This window comes from Cibotium barometz, chromosome 15, assembly GCF_041138505.1.
Source record: "Cibotium barometz isolate CiBa-2024 chromosome 15, ASM4113850v1, whole genome shotgun sequence".
Taxonomy (NCBI): Eukaryota; Viridiplantae; Streptophyta; class Polypodiopsida; order Cyatheales; family Cibotiaceae; genus Cibotium; species Cibotium barometz.
Genome location: NC_141060.1, coordinates 47,162,076 through 47,180,391, shown reverse-complemented (window position 1 = coordinate 47,180,391; position 18,316 = coordinate 47,162,076). Strand labels below are relative to the sequence as shown.

General features: G+C 45.3%; 1 protein-coding gene across 3 annotated transcripts in view; it reads right to left on the bottom strand.

The window, feature by feature from the left end:
* Window positions 1–18,316, bottom strand: part of LOC147631379 (sphingoid long-chain bases kinase 1-like) — a 77,873-nt gene that overhangs the window by 33,125 nt on the left and 26,432 nt on the right. For all 3 annotated transcript variants that reach the window (XM_086809780.1, XM_086809782.1, XM_086809781.1), the window contains exon 3: window positions 17,730–18,232. In XM_086809780.1, the coding sequence (XP_086665906.1) occupies window positions 17,730–18,098 (369 nt within the window). In that variant the 5' untranslated portion in view covers window positions 18,099–18,232. The remainder of the gene's footprint in view (window positions 1–17,729; window positions 18,233–18,316) is intronic.

Below are 18,316 nucleotides of genomic sequence, written 5' to 3'. Positions count from 1 at the left end.
GTTTGGAGGTCTTGTGTTGCCCCTGATGCTCGGTAGAGTGTAGCTTTGGCTTTGGAGTGTGTTTCTCGTCGACCACAGGACCTTGGCTAGGAAAAAAGAGGTTATTGATAGAGAGAGAGCTGTCAGACGTAGGTTATCTGCATTGCAAAGGGAACATGAAAATCATCCTACAGCCCAGTGGATTGCAGACACTTTATGCACTGTTAGAGCTGAGTTGCAACACTCTTTGAAGCAGCATGTAGAATATCGCTATCATGACCAGGTGTCCTTTTGGAACCAGATGGGAAGTAGATGCAACAAACACTTATTTGATATTCATGGTCCATCTCAATGCAAAGAAAGTGTTGCTCTTATCCTCTTAAGTGTGCTCCACTCGGAGCCTCATATGGGTCAGGAGTATCGCCTCTGAATTCTATCACCACCTCCTCTCAGCAGAGGCTCATTCCACACAGAGAGAGAGAGACAGAAATGAAATGAAAATGAAATGGAATGATATGTTAACGTCTCTAAGAGGCCATAGTGGCCTATGAGACCAAAACTGAGAGTACATCTGAAGTTGGTGTCTCATCAAAGAGAACAACTAAATGAGACTAAAAAGTACAATAAACTGATTGTCCTACAGTTATAAGAACAAAACTGTAAGACTCCGAGATGATACTGAGTAGAAAATACTGGAAAATACTGAAAAATGTACATCAGGTAGATCCATGTATGCTGATCAGTTGAAGTGTTGCCCTCTCCTTAGATCAAGTATCTCCGCCATGGGGTTGTCTAGAATGGAGAGGTCGTAGAAGCGAGGTAGGCGCCTCCGATGCCGAGCAATAATGGCTCTGATCTGCGATGGTAAGGATGCCGTGGTCGGGATCCTAGTGGGCGTGGCCGACGAGCACGACATAAGGTAACTGCTCTATCAGTGGTGACTCCCTAGGAGCGTGGTCAGTGCCCTGATGGCCCAATGGAGGAGGTATCAAGAGGTGTGTGGGCTAGGTTGCTGGTGCTGGTGCCGAAGAAATCTGTCAGGGTCCTCTGTCTAGGTACATCATGGCTCGGCCTCCTGTCTGCCAAGAGGGTCTCTCTGTGTCTCCTGAGCTCAAGTAGAAACAATCCCAGGCATCTCTGATCCTCAAACTCCATGACCCTGCGTAACGGCCCAAAACCCTCTCGGAAGAGGTAGTGATATCTCCCTCGGATCTCATAATAGACTGTACATCGGCAAATGTAGTGTTCCTCTATCTCTACCTCCTGGTAGCATAGCTGACAAATGCGGTCATCCAAGATCTGATGCACATATTGCCCTATCTCAATCCGCAGCTGGTGTGATGAGATCCGGATCTGTCCAATGGCACAACGTATCCCATGTGATAGGTGTACATCCATGTACGCCGGGCGGGTGATAAAATCATCCGGTGAGAGGTGTAGAAAATGGCTCTTGTAATGAGCCATTTTCGTGCCCAAGGGCTCAAGGGGGCTAGTCCATGTCCCTCTGTGTCCACTCTAATGATATCCATCCTGATCACGCGGTTTTGCTCTGAGCGGGTGAGATCCAAAAATGGACAATCCAGACTGTACTGAAAGGGTGGTAGTGCCTCTATCCACAAAGCATATATCCCCCACTGCATATCCTCGGGTACCTCAATGTCATGCAATCTATGCATAAGCCTGGCATGTGGTACGGTATCGAAGGCTTTGCGGAAGTCCACAAAGCAGCAGTATATCCTTCTCTTCTGTGCCCTGCCCTCTTCAATAAGTGCCCGAAGTGTCAGTATGTGATCCAAGGTAGTAAATCCTCTCCTGAAGCCAGCTTGTCCATGTGCTCGATGACCATGCCTCTCTGCCCATCGGCTCAACTCCGACTCCAATATAGAGCCATATAATTTGGCCAAGTAATGACCAATCATGATCGTCCTGTAGTTGCCTGGTACCATGGGGTCCCCACTCTTAAAGAGTGGTACAATGATATGCTCTGTCCAGCTTGTCGAGAAACCCTCACAAATGGCACGATTAAACACGTGTACGATGAGCGGAGCCAAAGTGTCTCGTGCATATGAGAAGTGCTCTCCAACTAGCCCATCATGATCCTGTGCCTTTCCATTCTGTAACCTGTCTATCGCATCTAGCACCATCCACATAGTAAAAAAGGTGCTGCTAGCCGGTCTAGCTCCCAGTGGAGGGGGGGTGGGGGGCCATCTGCCTCATATGCGTTTCCCTGCACTATGATCCCTTCCACCCACCCCCGCAGCACTGCCCCACAGAACAGTTGGTATGATGATGAGTGTCGTGAGACACGAGCACAGCTACAGCATGAGATTGCCATTGGGTCTCACATGCATAGACAGGCCAGGATGATCTTTCCGCGCCTTGTGCGGAGGAAGAAACGAGCCTATCTGGCTAAGCTAGAGGAGGAGATCTACCAACTCTTCCTAGGGAAGGACAGCAAGAGGGCATGGAAGATGTTTCAGGAGAGACAGCCTAGTACTTCGATTACTGCACCTGAGGCATGGCATACTTATGCTAGAGAGCTATATGATGCACCAGGACAACATGTAGTACACCTGCCAATCCTCTCGTGATCTCGTCCAGAGGGCTATGCGGGTCTAAAGCGAACAAGCCATCAGATACTGCATCTCGATAAACCCCAACTGTCTCACGTGTAAACTGATATCTTGGGTACCTAGGTAGATGAGTGGCTGGCCCATCTCTCGGGGATCTACCAACTAGTGTGAAACTCAGGTATGCATGATCGGCTGCTATGCCAATAGGCCTCGGATCTCATAATAGAGTGATGGGAGAATTAGGGTTAGGTCATGTGGGAGACATACACAGAGAAGCGAGAGAGAGAGAGAGAGAGAGAGAGAGTTGTGGGGATAAGTCAACTCACCAAGTGAGTGTGTGACTCCCCTATCACACATGTATATTGCACTAGTACACATAGTGCACTTAGTACATTAAAAGTACTAGTGTACTATGTACTATAACTTATGGGCTTGTACACACTATAAGGGTGGGCATAACGCCTTTACCCCAACAACCTCCCACTTAAAGGCAAAGTGCCCTTAAGTAAAGGAAAAGAAAAAATCAGCATGTACATGATAATATACAAGGCCATATCAAGGCTGGAAACTGGCCTCATCCAATGCCCATCAAGTGTCTGCAATGAGCAAACCGCTCCGGAGGCAAACTCTTTGTCAACAGATCAGCCGGGTTGTCATCCGTATGAATCTTAACAAGCTGAATTTGCTTGTTCTCTATCACCTCTCTGATGAAGTGATACTTCACATCCACATGCTTCGTCTTTGCATGAAAGACAGGGTTCTTTGCCAACTGGATGGCACTCTGATTGTCACAATGCAACAATGGAATATCCCCTGTATAGCCCACATCAACCACTAACCGAGATAGCCATAATGCCTCCTTGCAAGCCTCTGTGGCTGCAATATACTCGGCCTCTGTAGTAGATAAGGCTGTGCACTTCTGCATCCTGGATATCCATGACACAGCACCTCCTGTGAATGTAAACACATAACCGGTAGTAGACTTCCGGTTATCTGGATGACCGGCATAATCCGAATCCGTGTAACCATGCACTAATGCATCCTGTTTGCCAAAGCAAATGCACATATCCTGTGTGCCCTTCAGGTATCTCATGACACCTTTCACTGCTTCCCAATGCTTCTTGCCAGGGTTGGCCATGTATCTAGAAACCACTCCCACTGCAAATGCAATGTCCGGCCTAGTAGCAACCATGGCATACATGAGACTGCCACAAGCTGAAGCATACGGAATCTTGGCCATATCAGCCCTGTCTCTATCCGACTGTGGGCTGTCCATAGCACTGAGTTTCACATATGGAGGCAAAGGAGTACTAGTCTTCTTCCCCCCGTCCATATTGAACCTCTGCAAGACTTTGCCAATGTATTCCTTCTGAGACAAATACAACACATGCTGATTTCTGTCCCGAAGTATCCGCATACCCAAGATGTGATTTGCATCACCCAAATCCTTCATATCAAAGGTTTCATGCAGCCTCTTCTTCAAGGCATCCATCTCTTTACGAGATTTCCCGGCAATCAACATATCATCAACATACAAAATGAGAATCAATAGACTGCCATCCAAAGCTTTCTTGGTGTACAAGCAGTGATCTATGTCACTTCTCCTGAATTTCTGTGATTTCATGAATGTATCAAATTTATGATACCATTCTCTTGGTGCCTGTTTGAGCCCATAAAGACTTTTTTTCAGCTTGCATACAAGCTTCTCCTTTCCACTCACTGCATAACCCTCTGGCTGCTGCATATATATCTCCTCATGGAGATCACCGTGAAGAAAAGCAGTCTTCACATCCATCTGAATCAAGTCCAGATCATCATGCGCAACCAAATCTAACACAGCTCTAAGTGTGGTCATTTTGACCACTGGAGAGAAGATCTCATCAAAGTCCACACCATATTCCTGCTTAAAGCCCTTAGCCACTAACCTGGCTTTGTACCTTGGCTTTGCATCAGGTGCAACTTTGAGCCTGTAAACCCACTTGCATGGCAAAACCTTCTTGCCTGCAGGCAAATGCACCAACTTCCATGTTCCATTTTTATGCAGAGAATCCATCTCTGACTTCATGGCACGCTCCCATAGAGCTTTGTCTGCCCTCTGTAAAGCCTCCTTATAACATGAGGGCTCCCCACAGTCAGTGAGCATCAAGTAGTCAACCCCTGGAACAAACCTGTCAGGGGCTCTGGAGGGTCTAGTGGACCTCCGTACCCAATGACCATCATTTGCAGGTTGCTGTCCAGCCTGCATATCACCCATTCGTGGCTCCTGTTCCATGCCATAAGGCTGAAATATCATGCCCGGTATATCCTCTAACTGTGGTATATCCATAGGGATATCTTCTACCATCTCTGGCTGTCCATTTGGACCATTTTCAGCACCATTTAAGGGCTGGTTTTCCTGCTGTAATGGCTGATTTACAGCCCTTTGTTGTTGTCCATGATGTCCATCATCATCAAAGATGACTCTGCCAGGCTCCTGTTGCCTTGCAGGCTCCTTATACATGCATGTTTCATCAAAAATGACATCATTGCTGCGTATGATCTTTCTATTCATGGGATCCCAAAGTCTATACCCCATTTCACCTCTGTCACCATATCCTAGAAATATGCATTTGTGAGACTTAGGATCAAGTTTGGTGCGCATTTCCCTGCGTATGTGCACGTACGCAACGCAACCAAACACTCTCAAGTGCTTGTATGACGGAGGCTTCCCTGTCCATACTTCTTCTGGCACTTTCCCACCAAGCCTCGTGTTAGGTGACCTGTTTATAAGGTGAACAGCTGTCATAACAGCTTCAGCCCAAAAACCATGAGGTAATGCAGCATGTGACAACATAGAACGGACCTTCTCCTGTATGGTCCTGTTCATCCTCTCTGCTGTCCCGTTTTGTGGAGGATCATAAGGAGTAGAGAGCTCCCTCTTGATGCCTTTAGCATCACAAAAGTCCTGAAACTGTTTGGACATATACTCTCCACCATTGTCGGAACGCAAAGCCTTCAGTGTTTTGCCAGTTTGATTCTCAACATGAGCAACAAACTTCTGAAACACTGAGAATGTATCACTCTTCAAACGAAGAGGATAAACCCACACCTTGCGTGTGGCATCATCTATAAAAGACACAAAATATTTTGCCCCTCCCAAAGAAAGCTGAGGCATCTCACATACATCTGTATGCACAAGCTCTAACTGAGCATCTTTCTGTCCAAGAGCTTTCTTGTGGGGGCACTGTAGTTGCCTACCATATATACAATGCTCACAAAACTGAAAACTTGAAAACTTTAGAGAAGGCAAGTAACCCAAACGAGACAATTGCTCCATTCCCTTGACACTCATGTGTCCCAACCGGCTATGCCACATAGAGATTTCCGGCAGCTCGGTTGCATTTACATTAGCATGGTGACAAACACCTGCATGCATAAAGTAAAGAGTGTCCACCTTAGAGCCTCTGGCAACAACCAGTGAGCCCTTACTAATTTTCCACTTTCCACTACCAAATGTGGTAACATAATCAGCATCATCAAGCTGTCCAGTAGAAAGCAGATTCTTCTTGATCTCAGGCACATGCCTGACATCATGGAGCATAAGCTGTGAGCCATCTGAAAACACAAGCCTCACATCACCTCTGCCAAGAATCTTGCATGCATGGTTATCACCCAAATAAACCACTCCTTCATTGCCAGCAGTATACCTGACAAACAAGTCTCTGCAACCTGTGACATGAAAGGAGGCACCTGAATCAATGATCCATGAGTGCATACCATGACCACCTGTAAGAAGTGAATGGGCATCAAGTGAAGACGTAAAGAGGACCTCATCCTCACTGCCACCTGCATGTGACACATTGATTTCTTCAATCTTGACTCCACTTTTGCCCTTTGGCTTTACATCTTTGGCTTCATCTTTCTCTTTGTCTTTGCCTTTTCCCTTTTCCTTTTGATCATTTTTCCATTTGTAGCATTGCTTTTTAATGTGTCCCTTCTTGCCACAATAATGGCATTCCAAATCCTTTTTGGAGCGAGACTTGCTCCTTCCCCGTTCTTGGCTTTTTCCCCTTTGCTGGGATCTCCCACGTGCATTCATTGCATTGGACTTTCCAACAGAGTTGTTTTTCCTGTTCATCTCTTCTTGAAGAAGAGCACCCTCAACATCTGCATATGACAGCATAGCATTCGAATTGCTAGTGGCTATCCTGAATGTGTCCCAACTCTCTGGCAAAGTGCATAACAGAAAAGTGGCTTTGAACTCATCGTCCATTGCCAACTTTTGATTTATAACTTGGCTGACAATACCATTAAACTCATTTAGATGGGCTGTCATAGAAGCCCCTTCCTTCATCTGAAGGCCTATGAGTTTCTTCAATCAATACACTTTGCTTGAGGCACTTTGTTGGGCATACAAGTCCTGCAATCTCTGCCACATTCCCCAAGCTGTCTTCTCTTCACGAATGCTGAAAAGTAATGAGTCTGACACAGACAACATGATAGTAGATCTTGCCAGCTCATCCATATCTTCCCACTCTTCAGCAGTAAGAGAAGCGGGCATTACACCCCTTTCTTTGATAGGCTTGTGCTGCTTTTTCTGGAGCAACACATTGTAGCACTGGGTTTGCCAAATATCATAGTTATGCGAGCCTTCAAGCTTCTTGATGTGAAGCAATGAAGAGCTCTCACCTGTGGTTGCCATAGCAAAATGCAACCTGTCAATGCCTGACTCCCTGCAAAATGTGCAAACACTGCACCAAAAGCACACAAAGTGCTCACAGTTTTTCTCCCAAGCTTTATCTCCCACTGCGGAAGCAAGAATGCAACTTTTCTCCCACTTTATGTGATGAAAACACCAAAATCTGGTTGCTGCAGATTTTGGACAGCACCTTAAATGTGCTCTTTTGCCCTTCCAAAGTACTGTACAGCAGTACCAAGTGCTCACCAATGATGTACCAAACCTGTATCGGCAAGTACAGCAGCTGAAATTGAACCTTTTGGTCACTCAAAACAGTGTACAGCCATGCCAAAACTTGCACAAAGCTGTGCCAAATCTGTACCAGCAGATACAATAGCAATAAATGCTCTCCTGGCTGTCCAAATGAGTGAAAATCAGATTTTTACAGTCCCGAACACTGCATAAAACAGTCCCGTACAGAAATTGGGCAAAAGCCCCTTGACTGCAAGCTGATTTTTGAGGATTCAAAGCATAAATGTCTTGCCTGCTGCTTTGCCAAGCTCAACAAGCATACGAACTTGAAAAGCCCCTTGATTTAAGATCAATTTTTGATCATACATGGTACATTGAGTGCTTGTAAGGCATCAACACATTATCCACAGCATCAAACGCGATTGCCTGCATGCAAATCAACCAAATCGGCACAAAAGCCCCTTGATTTGCACTGCAATTTGCTGCAATTTTGCCCAAATGTGCAATTTTTTCACATCATACAGCATGTATGAGTGCTTAATTGCACAATTACATCAAAAGCCCCAAATTTTGACATTCAATTTCCTGCAAATTGATCCTGATTGTGACCAATTTCCTGCAAATTGATCCTGATTGTGACCAATGTCACCCAATTTTGCCAATTTTGCTCAAAATTTAAGCAATTTGGCACCTGTACCTGCTCAATTGCAAATAATGGACATAAAAATTCCCGAAATTGAAGCAAAATACCTCTAATTTGGGCTGAATTTGAGGGGCAATTCTGATGTTGACTGCTGATTCTGTTGCAGAAAAGAGGAGGGTCGTGTTGATGCTGCTGCAGCTGTGCAGGTGAAGGACTCCTCAGGCAAACTGCAATATAGATGATGCTGCTGCTGATGCTCCTGCAGCTGTGATTCTTGGAGGTGATCCTTGGAGAGCTTTGATGGCTGCTCCAATCAAGCTAGTGGAGCCAGAGATTCTGCGTTACAAGGCGTTTGAGCCGGTGCTGCTCTGCTGGGGCGCATCTCTGCTTCACATTTACTGACGTGGAGTCCGTGCAGTGCTTCAGGCGTGTAGAAGGCGCACGGCGAAGCAAAGCGAAAGCCAGCCCAAGTCGCGTGTAGCGTCAACAGTAGGCTAAGCAGCCAGGCGAACACGACGTGAGCGAGTAATATACGCAAGCGAAGGCTCTCGCTCGACGCCTGGCCAGTAGCGAAGGGAGCCCGTCGACGTGTATGCGGTGCTAGGCGAAGCTAGGCGAATACGTCAAGCGGGACGCCAAGTCGAAGCTAGGCTGTGGGCGAGCACAACCCGCCACCACTAGGCGAAGGCGGAGCGCAGGTCGTCGGCGTGCTCGGTTCTTTCACACCCTCGCTCTCTACAGGGAGCGGTTCTGTCCGTGTGTACGTGTGTGTACGCTTGTAGTTACAGGCCAACCAGTTGATGGGAGAATTAGGGTTAGGTCATGTGGGAGACATACACAGAGAAGCAAGAGAGAGAGAGAGAGAGAGAGAGAGAGAGAGAGAGTTGTGGGGATAAGTCAACTCACCAAGTGAGTGTGTGACTCCCCTATCACACATGTATATTGCACTAGTACACATAGTGCACTTAGTACATTAAAAGTACTAAGTGTACTATGTACTATAACTTATGGGCTTGTACACACTATAAGGGTGGGCATAACGCCTTTACCCCAACATAGAGGGTACATCGGCAAATGTAGTGTTCCTATGTCTCTACCTCCTGGTAGCATAGCTGACAAATGCGGTCATCCAAGATCTGATGCACATATCGCCGTGTCTCAATCCGCAGTTGGTGTGATGAGGTCAAGATCTGTCCAATGGCACAACGTATCCCATGTGATAGGTGTACATCCATGTACGCCGGGCGGGTGATAAAATCATCTGGTGAGAGGTGTAGAAAATGGCTCTTGTAATGAGCCATTTTCGTGCCTAAGGGCTCAAGGGGGCTAGTCCATGTCCTCTCTGTGTCCACTTTGATGATATCCATCCTGATCACGCGGTTTTGCTCTGAGCGGGTGAGATCCAAAAATGGACAATCCAGACTGTACTGAAAGGGTGGTAGTGCCTCTATCCGCAAACCATTTAGGTCAAACCATGATCTCATCTGAGCGTACCAGCAATGAGTATCTCCATCCTCTGCCAACTGTATGGATGAGGTCAATGCCAATCGGGAGTACCTCTGCTGAGGAAGCTCCCATAGCCGCTGTAAAAAGGTAACTGCCTAGAATAGGGCCTCAGTTACTACTGGTGGGGCACCCAACTCAGCCCGAACAATCTCATGTGGTACTGATGATTTGCTCCGAATCATGCGGGCAATCATCATAATCAGTGGTCTCTCCATTTGCCTCCATCCCTCATCTGTCCCTCTCTTAGATCTGTGATGTATACTGGGCCCCCAAATTGGAGCTCCGTACAGGAGGGTCGGTGTGACAAGCGTATCAAATAGCCACAATTTGGTGCGTGGCTCCTGAAACTGTGTGCGCACACTGCCTCTCAAGTGCCCCCAAGGCTGCATGCCCTCGAGCTAATCTAGCTGCTGCTGCCTCCTTTAGGGAGAAACGCGGTCCTGTGAAAGTAACTCCCAAGTAGACATATGACCTAACGTACTCTACCGGCTCCCCTTGGCAGATGACCCATTGGACGGCAACAATATCCGAACGAGGTTTGTATTTGGGAGGCAACGATGCCAGATGACCCATTGGATGGCAATGATGCCAGATATATTGGATTTCGCAATCGGGTGGTCATTGCAACCAGATGGCCCAGATGACTGTATTGGATTTCATAGTCGGGCGGTCAATGTGACCAAATGGCCCAGATGACTATTGATGAACTCTTGGACGGTCCCAGTGACCAGATGGCCTTGAGGAAAAGTCTGAGCAGTCCTAGTGACCAGATGGCTCAGCACGGTTTCGATGAAACCAGACAGGACAATCCATGAACAGGAGGATCATTACTAGTGCATTGCATATTGATGTATGTCTGAATTTCTTTGACTTTGTGTGCTATTTTTGATGTATGGACACTGCTTGGATTTATGGCATGTGATAGTCCACTAGGCTCTAGACTACCTGGCCAGTACCTAGAATACCCAATAGACGCGAATGATGCATACTTGTTTGTTGACTAGCTTGTATTTAGTTTTTGCAGGAGGTAAGTATGCATTTATTTTATCTAACACATGTGACAGGCCATGAAGATTTACCATCAAGAACAAGAACATCGGTCAAAGAAAAGGCATTGAGATATTGCCAAATGAGCAGATGACACTACAGATATGGGGAAAGACCAGATGCACAAGCTCACCAGATGGGACTAGTACCTTCAAACATATGGAAGTACTTCATGTACTTGGAACACACGGATATACATGGAACATATGGATGTGCTTGGAACACTTGCAGTCCGCAGTTGAGGACAACTGCAATGTAGAGAATGTAACTATTTGGCCCTCCTAGCTCTATTTCACATAATGAAATCCATGCCCGCACACCAAACAGGTGGAAGAAGACATGGGGATAGGGTCCATAAGGATTGATTAAGAAAAAGCACCATTCTTGGTCAAAAAGCAAGAAAAAACAAAAAGTCAAACAAGATTGACCACGAGCCAAGGGCACCATTGGAAAGAGAGACTAAGCTGGACCAAAAAGCTAAAAGCCGCTTTCTCAAAAAGCAATTCTAGGGCCAAAAAGCAAGGCCCTACCACAAATCAAGAAATTTGACTATTATTAATAATATTTAATAAAAAGACAAAAGCAAAGCAAAAGCATTACTTTTTGGCAAAAAGCAAGGCTTCCCCAAGTATAAAAGAAGCATAAGACTCTCTTGAGAATCAAGTTAAAGAAGAACCTCTTCATTGTGTTACCATCTTCATTCACGCGTGGAGATTATCTTCTTCATCATCATCTATGAACCAAATCATGGAGTTTTTCATCGCTACCCGCTGATTTCAGAGTGCCTCCAGCAACTGCAATGCCACGTCACCATCTTTCCGTGTGACTGTACGGATCGGTACAGCTGTACGAGCTGTACGGATAGAAATTTTTAGAAACCCTAAAAATTCCAAAAACTACTTTTTGGAGGTTTTTAACACCCGAAAACCATTAAAACAGGTTTTATATCAGTTTTCTAAAAGCAGCGTGGGTTTTTTTTTTTAAAAACGCTAGCATTTCTTGTGACCTCTTTAGTAGATTTTTTTAAGGGGAACATAGCTTTTCTCCCAAATTTGTATAAATAGAGGCCAAGGCCCTTGTATTCAACACATCATCTTGGGTGAAAGCTTGAAGGAGATCTCCTCCCCGTGGATCAAGGGGGAATCTTCTCAGGAGTTGTGCAAGGGCTACGCCGACTTTGAGTTATAAATAAATACCTGCAAGGGCGCCACGCTTTGGGGCCAATTGGTCTTTTGTGCAGGAGCACTCTAGCTCCACTTTTCTTTTTCATCTTCCCCCAAGTTTATTATTCTAGTTCGTAAATAGTTTTAAGTGTGATTAAGTGTGCTCACCGCCCGTCAAGTTTTTGAAGGCCGGTCTCATCGTCACCAATTGGACCCGTGAGATGGCAACAACAGGTGGTTCATATATTTTTCAGCTCCATTTGATGCATACGGCTTTGACGAGTGCCACTCTCTTGTGGTGGAAAGATCACCTTAGGCACCACTATGTGACTTGCTGGGATGACTGCCGCGAGGCGGTCGTCGAAGCAATGTATTCCCGTAGATTACAAGCGTGACTTGACGAAACAACGGGAGCATTTAATGGAGAAACATGGCGAATCAATAACCGACTCTCTCGCTCGTTTCTGAAAGCTTTTTCTCATGCCCTTAAAGACCGTCCAACGGTCAGAGAAAGTTGAGCGATTTGTGGATGGTTTGAAACCATCTTTGCGTGTAGACATTCATGCACATCAGCCTTGTGATCTTTCAGATGCGGTTCGTCTTGCTACAACCCTCGCGAGACGCCGGAAAGTTCCAAGTCTAGGACTAAACAACAGGGGCAGCAGAAAGGCAAAGACAAGGGTAGCCAATCCAAGACCAAGGATGGTAAGAACAAGGCAAGTGGAGGAGCCTCGGGTGGTGACTCGCCTCACCTCTAAAGAGCGTCACGCCAAGGTGGCTGTTAGACAGGGCTTTTATTGTGATTACACCGAGCACATAGCGGAGGATTGTTCGAATACCTTGGAGGAGAAAACCGAGGAGGAAGCTTCTTCAGAACCAGAGGAGCAATCCGAGGAGAAGGCTGAAACCGGAGGATGAGTATGAAGGAGATGCATGTGAGCACGTCTCATCTTTTTTCATTTCTCGGATCGAGCATACCCAAGGTGCTTCATTACATCAAGCCACAAGTACAAACAGAGGAAGTTTTCAGACAGGACTTTGAGGGAGAGTCTTCACAGTTGCCGTTTGCACTCCGTGGAGAATCTTTGGCTTCAATGGCAATCGCTTGAGTTTCTCGGGTTGTTCAAGCGGACTCTTCTGACCTTCCGTTTGCATTTGGTGGAGTATCTTCAGTGTTTGATGTTGTGGAGGCACCACTTGTAACATACAGCAGAAGTATTCGTATTGGAGGATCCTATCACACAAATGCTCGCATCATCTTCTGTATCTTGAGTTTCGCGAGTTTAGCAATCCACTTTAAGACTTCAAACTTTTAAGAGATATGAGAGAGAGAGATGAGAACTGTACACCGTATAGGGTCCTGAATTACCCACTGAAGGGTCCCCTATCCCGTTACCAAGATAGTATTTGCTTTATTATCTTTGAAGAGACTGACGGTGTGATTGACAATAAGCCAAACGCAAGACCTCTGAAGACCAAGAGTTGGGCTGAACTGTACACTGCTGTAGAAGCACCAAAGATGTCCAATCTCGAGCCTATGCACTCTTCCCAATGGAACGAGGGAGGGATGTAAAGTTGGGGCTTAGAGAGGGGCTGTTTGGGACTGTTCTAGAGAGTGTATGAATGCTGTGTTTTACCTTCACCAAGTGGCTAGAGCAAAACGATGAGATGATGAATGCTGAAAACTGTATGGATGCAAAAAACGCAAGGTGAACTGCTGGCTGAATGCTGAACTGATGCGTTTTGCTGATGCAGGGTGGCTGAATGCTCATGCGTTGAGGCGCCTATTGCTATAGGAGGAAAACGCTGAGGGATGATGGCTGAAACTGCAATCGCTTATGCTCCTTGTGCTGAAGATGCCAAGCGCTTGAATGCTCTACGGCTGAATATGATGAATGAAATAATGAATCTGATGCTGATCTATTTATATGGACCAAAGGAGCCAGTCGGCTGGCTACAGAGCTGGCCGACTGCTCATGTCCACAATAAATGCATAAATGATGTATAAAATGCTGAAAATTTTGGGAAAATTACTAGAAAATTCCTAATAAATATACTGATAAATACTAGATGATATCTAGGGTTTCTGCAATGGTCTAAATGCTATGAATGAATGATGTGCAATATGCAGAATGCTTTCTAATGCAAACCCTAAGGTTTCTACTGACTTTACATGCATGAATGCGTCTCTTCAAGTGGGTTAAGGGACTTGGACTAACTGACTGACTGACTTGCTATGGCTGAGAATGACCTACGTAGCTCGTGCCTTACTTATCCTGGACTCAAGATTACAATGGGGTCACGGTGTACAACAAATATCATCCTGAAAGGTACTTATACTGTTACAATGTTGCACTGATGATGATGAGCCAGTTTGTCACCATTAACTACAGTGCAGAGTGCATGTGACACCACTGGAGGACGTCATCAGATTTGTCTTCAACCTTGGGAGGATAGGCTAGTTGGTGTATCTTCACACATAGTACACAAATTTCTTGGAGACTGTGCCGACAATAACCAGCGTTTTTACTTTGGTGTATCAGTGGATGTATTACTTGGAGTATGCTCCATAGGACATGGGTGGTTTAGACATGTAGGTGCCGAGCAGACTGATGGATACAGATTTGGTGCAATGTTTCTGAGGAGTATGGTTCTTGGTTCTTCTTTCTACCTTCAGGGTGCATTGGAGATGGTGCAAGCAGTTCTTGAACTCCATTTGAGCTGATGCATTAGTGGCTAAAGTTTGGATAGCAGAGTTTTGCTTGGCCATTCTCTAGAGTGTTTTTCTCATGGACTACCGGAGGATACTCAAAGGTTTGCAATGTTTTTTCATGGACAGTTGGACAGACGGAGAGTGCTTGATCAGGTGGAAGTTGGTCATCCAATGGGTTTCTCTGCAAGTCTTTGTGCTAATGCATCGAGGATAGAAGGTGAGCCTTCATAGTGGATGCAAAGTGGTCTCACGCTGTTCGGGATCCTCAGTATCTTGGATGAGCTTTTCTTGGACCTTTTCCTTTTAGGGAAGGGCCCTTTATATGGGACACCGTGCAGTTGAGGATAGCTACAATGCAAATAGAGGAGAATGTGACACACCTATGAGTATGCAAGGCAACGTAGTTGATACATGGCATTGCCACATGGTAGTGATGATGTGGCAATGGTGACATGGTAGTCAGGTATAGTTGGCCGACAACATTACTACTGGTCGACTAGGAGCATTGGTGCATATACATAGTGCTAGACTTCACAAAGCATTTCTGTGTATGTGAGGTGCTAGAGCCAAGAGTGTACAGTAGGTCATGGGGCTATGATTTGATGTCTTCATTCTTAGCCACATTCTATACTTGAATTTCAATTGTATTACTTCTTTCTTTTGCACAATACAAAGCAGTAGTTTGGGACTCTCGTGTGTGTTGTATGTGTGATTCCACCACACTCTTTTTCCAACAAAAATTGACTACATCAATCCACTCCCACTCACCAGGATCCCAATGAAGATATCTAGGACATTAACCAGCACCAAGACCCATGGGTCACAATATCAGGCGGGGGGTCAGCATGCCAATGCTTTCCTAAGCAGCTAACTACTCTTACTGAATGAAGGACAGTGCCAGGAATATAATCTCCAGCGTGTCACATTTCAACAATCTCAATCCTGGTTGGATAGAATAAAAAACACAATCTCCCTCCTCATCCTCATCTAGCAAGGCTAACACCTGTAATGGCACTCCTATCCTGGAGAAAACTCCCAGCCACGTGGGATGATGTTGATCATAAAATGTGCCAATAATCCACTCATGAGGTATAGCTACATCAATTTGATCTATTCGTCTAAGACTCCCTCTAAGGTGCTGGATAGATACAAGTCTCCGATCCATAGGGAGATGTTTAAAAGTTTTCCAGGCAATAACTGTCGATGCACATCTCTCCCAGCCAAGCCACTACATACATCCATTTTCACCCAAAGGTCGTGCAACCTCATCTCTGATGAGGTCATTCCACATAATGGGCTGTCCATCAGCCTCATCCACTGATGTAGGAAGCCTCTGTCTCAAAAAAAGTCTCATGCTAATCCAGGCTCTGATAATGGCAGCTATAAGCGGAGAAGAAGGTGACCTATACTCTGCCTCGGTGAAAATGAAACGTGAACTGAGCATCCAATATCGATCACCACGAGGTGTACAACTGGAAATGTGAAACATAAAGAAAATCCTTCCAAGGCTCAATGCCTAGGAGGAATGCTCTGACCGCTAGCTTGCAAAGCAACGCCCTGCACTCTATATCCGGATCTACAATATTCGCCCCCCCTTCATGTCTAGGGCATCTCCCAAGCCACTATGGCCCGGGTGTCTAGTGAACCATCCAAATGTTACATGCGCAGAAGCTCTATGCCTTCTTTCAGCAACACCTTTCATAGGAACATCTTGATGCAAAACGCAAAGAAGAGATGGAGAGAAGAGAGAGAGATAGCTGTATTTTCAGTATATTCATATGGTACAAGTCTTGGCAGCAAGAGTGCAAGCGGCTGGGCCTTTCAACGTCCAGAAGTTCTAAACTTTACCACCTGAATCAGCACACAGCTTTGATCTGCATGGTAAAGGACAGAGATCCCTCTGATCCACTCTAAAAATCCCATTTGCCTGAGTGTTCTCCAGAATATCCCAATCCATTACCTTGGTTCAACCAAGGTTGATGTTCAACTCCCAAATGCCACAGAAGCCATATGAATGCCTTGGTAGTGCAGCTACAGTGAATAATATGTGTGCCATATAATGTCTTTGTAGTGCAGCGACAGTGAATAATATGTGCCGTATCACATGCATTTGAAAAATAAAATACATCTCTGTCTCTGCTCAAAGTGATCTGTTCCTCCTAGTAGGTCAATGAAGATGGGTAGCTCATTAATTTGAATGGCAAATAGAGTATGTAATAATTGAACCCTAGGCCAATCATGATCAAACTGTAGTCTTCCCATGTAACAACGTCACTCCCTGGCTCGCACCATCCTCAAGACCAATCACCCTAGACCTGCAAATAGACCTATCACCTGATCTTGTATTGAACGCCTCTGTGAAGTACAAAAAAATAGCAACTAAGTAATTGGATGATCTGAATCACGCTTTTTTAATACAAATATGTGATCAATATTGACTTCATATGAATCCCACATGTGAGTGCTCACCACTCCACATGGACATTAAGATTAGTTTTTCGAGCAGATCCATAGAGTTCAAGGTCATTGTCACCACAATTATGCAATAAACACCCACAGCCATGAGATCTGCTTCGAGGCATTGTAGCTCATGCAAGGCCCAAATTGAGTGGGAAGGTGAGACACACTTCATCAGAGAAAAGTAATTTGAAAGGGTTCTTTAATCAGTTCAGGGTGGCCAGCCAGCAAGGTTGGCCAGCAAACTGTAGGGCTGATTGACCAGACTGGTCCAAGCATCAGTCAGCAGGTTGAGCAAACCCTTTACCTCCATTGTGTTGTGCCGAGGAATGTTGCACTGGGATGGTGGAGTGAACGATCGGTGCAGTGGAAGGGAGCTGTTGTATGGTGGGTAGGACTGCCTCTCATAAGCAACACAATTTAACCATATTAACCATCCCTTGAAAACTGATAAACCACTCTTTTCAAACATCCAAGAATTACCTCATTATACATCAACTCAAACTAAAATGTAAAATGTAAAATGCAGGATGCAGGTGAGGCTTACATAAGCCCTTCTACCATGTTTGTCTCTTAGATCACAAACTAAATATGCTCAGACATCAGTGGTTGCACATGATCCTAATGACCAGTAATCTTGACAACAGCACACACCAGTAGTTGCCAACTTTAACAACAGAACACATTGGTCAGAACAAATTGTGTACATAAAAATCACAGGAGTACAACTTAAACTCACGGAGATAATATCTGCCAACTTCAACGACTTAGCTGCCCAAACAAACTCCTTTGTTGTAAGCTTGGCCATAACCTGGTCCTTTTCAACATTCTCTTTGGCCTTCTTCTTATCAGGAGCAAGCTGACCAGCCAAGATGACCTCTCCCAGCAGATCCAGAGATTCATTGCTGACTTCAATTTTATGATCGTGACCATTCTGAGACTCGCAGAATCTATTGATGCTGTTCTGCAACTCAGATCCTTTTGAGGCCTTTGATTTCCAATGGCTTTTGCCTGTTTGTGTCACAGACAACACATTGCTGACATTACCACAAGATACACTGACATTTCTTGGGGTTTCGATATGGGAATCATGGAAGCTGTTTGACATTGCAAGGTGTGTATTTATCCTTTATAAAATGGCAGCACATGCTGAGAACAACCAACCACCCAATCCTGTTCTGTTTTCCCGTTCTTATCTTCTTTCTTGTTGCTATCTTTTGAATAAATGTCAATCACAAATCCCTGCATGAATGGTCATAGGAGCAATCATTAGAATGGAATCCTGCCCGTGCTTGTGTGTGTGTGTGTGTGTGTGTGTGAGAGAGA